Source organism: Telopea speciosissima, chromosome 9 (assembly GCF_018873765.1).
Source record: "Telopea speciosissima isolate NSW1024214 ecotype Mountain lineage chromosome 9, Tspe_v1, whole genome shotgun sequence".
NCBI classification, from domain to species: Eukaryota; Viridiplantae; Streptophyta; class Magnoliopsida; order Proteales; family Proteaceae; genus Telopea; species Telopea speciosissima.
Genome location: NC_057924.1, coordinates 63,230,365 through 63,238,501, shown reverse-complemented (window position 1 = coordinate 63,238,501; position 8,137 = coordinate 63,230,365). Strand labels below are relative to the sequence as shown.

Sequence of the window (8,137 nt, the reverse complement as noted above, 5' to 3'; positions counted from 1 at the left end):
ATAGAACGGTGGTTATCAAGCACTTTTCTAGTGTTTTTGTGTTTCTCAGCATAAAAAAACACCAGAAACTGATTTTGGGAAGGTTATCAAGCGGTGCCTTAGTTTTAGTGTGCTCTCATATCTAGGCGCAACTGAAACTTTATCCTTTTAGGTTCCCAACCTGGTACAGTATCCTAGTGCATCTAATAAGAGGAGGGTGAACCCCACCCGGACAGTATGTTTGGGGAGAGGGATAAGGTGGTCATTTTTGTTTTCTATGAGAAAAACCGTACAAACTGTACAAGAATAATTTTTCGGCATAACTGCGCAAGAGCCACGCGACCAAGGCAAGGGAAGGACTGGAGTTTGTGAGAAGCGTACCGGATGGGGAAAAATTAACCACATTACGAGTTACGACTTTCGATTCCGTGCAGTTCAGTATCGGGCACCGTCGGATCAGAACTTTAAAATCCACAGCCTTCCCACCTGCGCTTTCTGTTTTGGCGGGAAGCTGTTCGTTCCCGCGCTTTTCTTATCTCATTCTTAACCCTCGTCTCCCCCCAACACACCCAAAAGCACAATCGGCGACGTCGCAGTAGGTATCCATCCTTCTTCGGAGGAAGTGTTATAGGTCTCCGTTTCCGACTGTTGAAGGGAACTGAAGAGAGAAAAGATGGATTCTTATGCTGGGTTTTTCGTTGACGAAAAAGCCGTTCGTGTGGAGAACATATTCTTTGAGTTCCTCAAGAGGTGATCGATCTCCCCCCTTTCCTTGTTTTAATGATGTTTTTTTTTTCAGTTTGGATAAGTATACAAATGATTTATTTCTTCTGTGGTTCACTGATCTGTTATTCTTCAGTTTTAAGCTAGATCCCACCTCGGCTGAGCCATTCTATGAATCGGAGATCGAAGCGATGAAATCGAAGGAATCGACCACCATGTTCATTGATTTCTCTCACGTAATGCGCTTCAACAATGTCCTTCAGAAGGCCATATCGGATGAGTATCTGAGGTAAGACCGTTAACTCCAAAAACCCTAATCCCATTTCCCCCCACCCCCATCCCCACATTTTTTGGCCTTCCAGTTTCTTAAGAAGACCTAAACAACGATCCCGAATGTAGATTCGAGCCGTACCTGAGGAATGCTTGCAAAAGGTTTGTGATGGAGCAGAAGCCGACCTTAATCGCTGATGACAACCCCAACAAAGATATAAATGTAGCCTTCTACAATATCCCTCTGCTCAAGAGGTAAGAAGAGAGAAAATAGGATAGAAAACGAAGTAACGTTCGTTTAATGCTTCCAGCTTAGGAGACTTTTGCTGGGTTCCTTTTGGATTCTAGTTAAATTTTACATTTTTAATGCAGATTGAGGGATTTGGCGACAGCTGAGATCGGAAAATTAGTTTCAGTGACGGGAGTGGTCACTCGTACGAGTGAGGTGAGACCGGAGCTTCTGCAAGGGACTTTCAAGTGCCTGAAGTGTGGAATCGTAATAAAGAATGTTGAACAGCAATTTAAATATACTGAGGTGTGATTTCTTTTTGGTTTTCCCTAGTCGACAAGCACCTGGCTTTTAATTTTACATTGTTTCTACGACACACTTTTATGTGGCACTAATGTTTCTTTTGGGTTGCAGCCGACTGTCTGTACCAATGCACACTGTAAGGATCGAATGTGGGCTTTGCTTCGTCAAGAGAGCAAATTTGCAGATTGGCAGAGGGTTCGAATGCAAGAAACCACGAAAGAGATACCACCTGGATCCCTTCCTCGATCTATGGATGTCATCCTTCGTCATGAAATCGTGGAGCAGGCCAGAGCTGGCGATACGTAAGATCTTTGATTTGCTTTTTAAGTCCGTATTGTACATGAATTTGCTTTGATAGCTATTAAATCTTCATCTTTTTTCATTACCCCACTTAAAGGATAATTGGATTTTGCGTTTTTGGGCTTCTATAGGGTAATCTTTACAGGTACTGTTGTTGTGATACCAGACATATTGGCATTAGCATCACCAGGGGAGAGATCAGAATGTCGAAGAGAAGCTTCCCAGCGTCAAAATCCTGCTGCTGGCCAGGATGGCGTTAGGGGCCTTAGGGCTTTGGGGGTGAGGGATCTCTCCTATCGCTTGGCCTTCATTGCCAATTCAGTACAGGTTTGTGCAAAAATCATTCTCATGCTTGTTCCATTTGTGATATTTGTTGGAGTCTTTTTGATGATCCATAACTAATACTATGAACTATGATCAGATTTCTGATGGTAGAAGGGACAGCGACATTAGGAACAGAAAGAAGGATATTGGTGATGATGATAACCAGCAGTTCATGGTGAGTTCACACATGCATATTTGGAGCACGACCTCTTCATGGCATGTGTTTCTTAATAAATTACCATCAATGACCATTTTTCTTTTTGGTCCTCGTTGAACACCAGACAAATGCTTATTGTCGAACTATGGTATTTTTATGCCGTCTATTGCATGGTACATTCATCAAATTTAGACTGGTCTAGGATCTGCTGACCTACTGATGCATGTGATATGACTTCTCCCACCTCAGTATTGTATCTGAAGACTCTGAATGGAAGTTTGACACTTTCTGATATATTAGCTGTTACTCAGAAAGATTGGTCCTAGACAACAAATTCCTCGTGCAGCATTTTCATGCATGTAGGTGATGAAAACATATTGAAATGTGCATTGTTCAAAAGCCATGTGGTTTTTCTTCGACATCATTTGTATTCTTCACCTTATTCAGGTTTTCTGCTCTCTGAATTTCCAACTTCCAGGCAGATGAGTTGGATGAAATCCAAAGGATGAGGAACACTCCCGATTTCTTCAATAAGCTTGTTGACAGTATTGCTCCCACTGTTTTTGGTCACCAAGAAATCAAACGGGCCATCCTGCTTATGCTCTTGGGTGGTGTCCATAAGGTCACCCATGAGGGTATCAACCTGAGGGGGGACATCAATGTGTGTATTGTTGGAGACCCAAGCTGTGCAAAGTCTCAGTTCCTCAAGTATGCCATATTCACCTACTATTATTAATATAATATTCTTTTGGTAGTTTTCATCAATTAGCTTATTCATCTTGTAGTGCAAATATCTGACTTGCAGGTATACTTCAAGTATTGTTCCACGATCTGTCTACACATCTGGAAAATCCTCCTCTGCTGCAGGTTTGACAGCAACTGTGGCCAAGGAACCAGAAACTGGAGAATTCTGTATTGAGGTACTATGCTTTTTCTATTCAGTTTTCCTCTCCAACCTTGCCACATTTTATTCTTATTTTTTGGGTTTCAAAGTAGTTTTTTTTTTGTATGGAACGGTTTGATATGTGTTCAAAAACTGTTCTCAGGCTGGTGCTCTAATGCTTGCTGATAATGGCATATGTTGCATTGATGAATTTGATAAGATGGAAATCAGGGATCAGGTAACATCCTCATGAACTCTCAGAATTCCACTCACATTTCATCATTCTATTAACAGTTATGCAAAACTAGGTTATGATTTACCTTGCAGGTTGCTATTCATGAAGCCATGGAACAGCAGACTATAAGCATCACGAAAGCAGGAATTCAGGCAACACTGAATGCTCGAACATCAATTTTAGCTGCTGCCAACCCTACTGGTGGGCGCTATGATAAATCAAAGCCTCTCAAGGTGAGGGGGCTCTTCTGCAGATAATCACTCCCTCCCCCGGCAATCATCAGAAAGTGTATATTTTGTGTTGAAATTGAAATTTTAGTTTTTTGAAGTTTGTTGGTGAAACAGGAGACAATTCCTTGACCATGAACTTGAGTTTCTAAAACATTAAGTAATTGTTCTCTTTCTTTTTTCAGTACAATGTGGCCCTCCCTCCTGCTATCCTTTCTAGGTTTGATTTGGTGTATGTTATGATCGATGAGCCAGACGATCAAACAGATTACCACATTGCCCACCATATTGTGAGAGTTCATCAGAAGCATGAAGATGCACTTACTCCTGCATTCACTACTGCTCAACTGAAGCGTTATATTGCTTATGCAAAGACTCTTAAGCCAAAGGTCTGTTGTTTAGTCCTCCCTCCAACAGAATTACAGAACTCAGATTCTTCTCTTGCCACTCTTTCTTGTACTCCCCCCTCACAACCAAGATTTTAACAGTAGTAAAAATTCTCACAGTTAAGCTCAGAAGCCAGGAAACTGCTAGTGGATTCCTATGTTACTCTTCGTAGAGGTGATATAGTTCCAGGGAGTAGAGTTGCTTATCGCATGACAGTTAGGCAACTGGAGGCTTTGGTCAGGCTGTCAGAAGCTATTGCTCGAAGTCACTTGGAACTTCAGGCATGTTAAATCCCAAGAACTAAAACTTTCCCTGTATTTTACCGCCCTCCTAATTAGACCTGAGTTTTCTTTCTTATTTACAGGTGGAACCACGCCATGTTCGTGTGGCTGTGAGGCTGCTAAAAACATCCATAATAAGGCAAGCGATTTAAGATACATTTAATATAACTAGTGTCCTTTCTTTAATTGCTTTAATGGAATTATTTTAACTCCATGCAGTGTTGAGTCGAGTGAGATTGATCTTTCTGATTTTCAAGATGAAATTCATATTGGTGGTGATGATGGTGATGGCCATGATGATGGTAATGGAGGTCCTCAACAAGATGGTGCTCAGCCAAGTACAACTGCAGCAGAACCAGTTTCTGGAAATGGAGGTGAACTCTGGGCTGATATGGGCTCCATATATTGTTCTCATATATTCTATTTTTGGTGGAGAGCAAGTGTACTTATAATAACCAGATGCTGATTGTACAGAAAGTGGCATAGGAACCGGAAGTCGTCAAGGAAAGAAACTAGTTATTAGTGACGAATACTTTCAAAGGGTTACCCAAGCTCTTGTTATGCGGCTTAGACAACATGAAGAGTCTGTAATGCAAGATGGTAAAACAGAAGATAGCTTAAGTTCTTATTATTTGTTTAATGAGTCCTTTTGATATATTTTCAAATAAAATATACTCTCATCTATCAGTTCATTTCACCTTTCATCTTTGATTGGAGTAACCTAAAGTGAAACCTAGACCCTTCAAAGATCAAACATAAAAGACTATAGTTCAACTAAATGATCTAAACCTTTGCTTTTATCCCTGAATTTGACTGATGAATTACTGTGAATTTCTGATAGGTTCCTTGAAAATATGCAGGGACTGGATTGGTGGGTATGAGGCAGAAAGATTTGATTCAGTGGTATGTGAGTCAACAAAATGAAAAGAACAACTACAGTTCTATGGAGGAGGTGAAGAGTGAGGTAGCTAAAATTAAAGCTATTATAGAGGTAGGCTAAACTAAACCTTGCAGGAAAGCAATTTTATGTGTTCTTTAGTCCAGATGAAAGAAATCTGGCTGCTAGGATTAATCTTCTAACCAAGTCTGTGTAATGCCAGAGCTTGATACGGAGGGAAGGCCACCTGATAGTTGTAGATGATGGTAGACAAGCGACTGCAGAGGGTGACGAACCAAGGGAATCCTCATCTTCTAGAAATGACAGGATTTTAGCTGTTGCTCCAAATTATGTCATTGATTAATGCAATGTGGTCCATCATTAGCTGGACTACTTGTATGTCTGACAAATTAATCATAATAGCATTCATCCATAATTGGTGTGAGATCCACAGAGCTGTGCATGTGATTTGATTCCATAACCAGCCATATGAGATCATGGATAGGTCTTCGTAAAGTCTAATCGGTATAATCCTTTCATTGTCTGAATGGAATCATGGTGACTTGATGTCAAAAGCAGCTCTTAAACTTGTTCAAGTCAACCTTTGCTAGACTTGAATCTTGATGAACAAGTATGGCTAGAGCCATCATTTGGGGAGGGTAGAGAGCATTGAACAGTGGCCTTTCATTCCCCTGTTTTTCTGTGGAACAACACCCCACCCCAGGGGAAGTGGGTTTTTTCTAAACTTTTTTTTCCCTTTTGGAGGGGAGGTTACAAATAGATTTATGTACTTGTATTCACTTGAACTATATCCTCTTAAAGCTTAAGCTAGTGTTTTCAGGAACTTTCTCAGTGGTTATGATCAGACAAGTTTAGATTGTTCAATGAACAGATGCATTCTGGACTATAAAGGGTTTTATATTTGGCATTTTGATAGATCTTTTGCTAGAGGTTCTGAGAGAGTATCTATGTTTTGTACTCTTAGACCTTAAGCCAGTACAATTGCTGTTGATATGCAAGGATAGCCTGTTTTAACGATAATATTTGAAAATGGTAGGGGTAATGAATATTGACTGATAATCCATGATTGTAACTTTGTATTGTTCTCTATTGTTTATTTACGGTTTATCGAGTGGTGATTTTACCTTGTAGTTTATGCTACTTTATAAAGGGTAGCTGGGTTCCTAAATCTTGCTTAATATGTGAAGCTGTCCTCATTTCAAGAACAACCTTTGTTGTATTTATTTGTTCTACTTAAGTTTCAAAATATGTTTAAAACTTTTCCCTATTGTTCAAGGTTTGAAACCATGATCATCCCATGATTTGCTTTAATAAAGCAAAATGTAGGATCAATATTTTAGTCCCACATTGTCCATGAAGAAGTGAAAAGACAATTACATATACTTTCGGGAATGTAAGGGTAGAGTTTATTGAAGAGGTGCATCTCTCCTCTGCCATTTAAGGGGTTGGTCCAAATGTGCTTCTCTCTCTATGCTGGCCAGGCCGATGTGATGTATGCTTGGGTCTGGTTGTCAATTTTACCTTAAGTCATGGGCCTGGTTTGGGGTCTCATATGAATAAGACACATATTCTCCCTTGTCTTTATGTCTCTGTTTCTAGAATTACCCTACACCCAATACATGCGAGAGGCCTAGAATCTAGATGCATGGATTCCGAATCTCCAAGGTATAGAATCATGGCCTTATGTTTCAAGGTCATCCACTTGTAGACACCTTATAGGAGCATTTCACCTCTATAAATTGAGGGTGGGTTGGTCATTCTATTCATTCAATCAAAAACGATCTCCTTTTCTTTTTCTGCGTTGTTGACTGTTGAGCACAACCCTTGGTATCTTTGGGATTCCCCTTCACCGGGGCTTAAGGGAAACTCGGTAAGTCCTTCAAAGACCACATCCAAGATTGATCTTATAACTCTGATTGGCAAAGAGAAAAAAAAAACAAAAAAACCTACCAAAGATTATGGGAAAAAAAAGCATGCTTGGCAACATGACCCTTAAGCCCAAACACAAAGGGAGGCAAAATAACTGCCCTGCCCCTGTGAATGCAAAAAATCTCACTCTTGTTGATGCTCCTACGTGCGCGATGATTAGCCTCACTTTGGCACAAGGGCCATCCTACCGGGCAGAGAACCCTTTCCCTAAGATTATATTAATGTTGCTTCCAATAGTTGAAGTAGAAAGGGAACTCCTCCAAGACAAGGATAAGCGTAAAGCCAAAAGTATTGACTCTGACCGAACCTCTTCTAAACTACTTGTCACATTGTAGTCCACAAGACGCTCTACATGATGGCAATTGGTTCTAAAATAGAACTAGAACCAAACCAAACAGGGTTTACAATTGGTTGGTTTGACAATAGTTTCTATGCTAGCTTGATGGGAACAAAAAAAAATTTGGTTGGGGGTGGGGGGGAGGAAGGCCTTTCCACCAAAAAATTATTGAAAGAAATGTGTAAAGGTCCTACTAAACAGAAGACAACTTGAGAAGAGAATCCCCTCTCGCAAGGATATGGGCTTCCCTATCCAACGACCTCAGAAAAAACAGAAACACCACATTCAAGATATCTTTTACAACAGAATCTACAACTCAATTGATTGAGCTTGAAGAAGAATTAAACAGCCCCGGGCAATAGAGTCTTGTAGTCAGAAAAGACAACAATATGCTTAATTTGGATGGTTTGAGCTAAAAGAAGACAATCCTTCACGTACAGCTTCAGCTTCCATCACAGGTGCAGAATTGAAAGACCCCAACCATGTTTGTACTTTGCAGCCACGAAATCCCCTTCAATATTGACGATCATAACACTCCTGCCACCATGCATGAGAAGACTAATTAGCCTTCCAAGCACCATCACAATAAAATGTTAAAATGAGGAGACTGAGAAGGAAGGGAAATGCCCAAAGCAATAGGCCGGAAAATCAGGAGGCTTAGCCCTTTCCCTGCAA

The 8,137-nt window shown here is 40.5% G+C and overlaps 1 protein-coding gene across 1 annotated transcript; it reads left to right on the top strand.

Moving 5' to 3' along the window:
- The first annotated feature begins 576 nt into the window (after window positions 1–576).
- LOC122640886 (DNA replication licensing factor MCM6) lies at window positions 577–5,776 on the top strand. The gene is made up of 18 exons (XM_043834162.1): window positions 577–729; window positions 839–991; window positions 1,102–1,227; window positions 1,345–1,507; window positions 1,616–1,806; window positions 1,936–2,131; window positions 2,226–2,303; window positions 2,764–2,993; window positions 3,091–3,205; window positions 3,332–3,406; window positions 3,496–3,636; window positions 3,816–4,019; window positions 4,137–4,298; window positions 4,382–4,437; window positions 4,518–4,672; window positions 4,773–4,898; window positions 5,159–5,289; window positions 5,399–5,776. Exons 1-18 carry the CDS (start codon window positions 653–655, stop codon window positions 5,537–5,539), a joined length of 2,520 nt encoding a protein of 839 aa, XP_043690097.1. The 5' UTR covers window positions 577–652; the 3' UTR covers window positions 5,540–5,776.
- Window positions 5,777–8,137: the final 2,361 nt, after the last annotated feature.

What these genes read in the sequence shown, in the direction of transcription:
- LOC122640886 (XM_043834162.1), top strand. Translation starts at nt 653, where the DNA reads ATGGATTCTTATGCTGGGTTTTTCGTTGACGAAAAAGCCGTTCGTGTG. An exon ending in AGCAATTTAAATATACTGAG is followed by an intron (nt 1,508 to 1,615) that starts GTGTGATTTCTT and finishes TTTGGGTTGCAG; the next exon opens with CCGACTGTCTGTACCAATGC. An exon ending in AAATTAAAGCTATTATAGAG is followed by an intron (nt 5,290 to 5,398) that starts GTAGGCTAAACT and finishes GTGTAATGCCAG; the next exon opens with AGCTTGATACGGAGGGAAGG.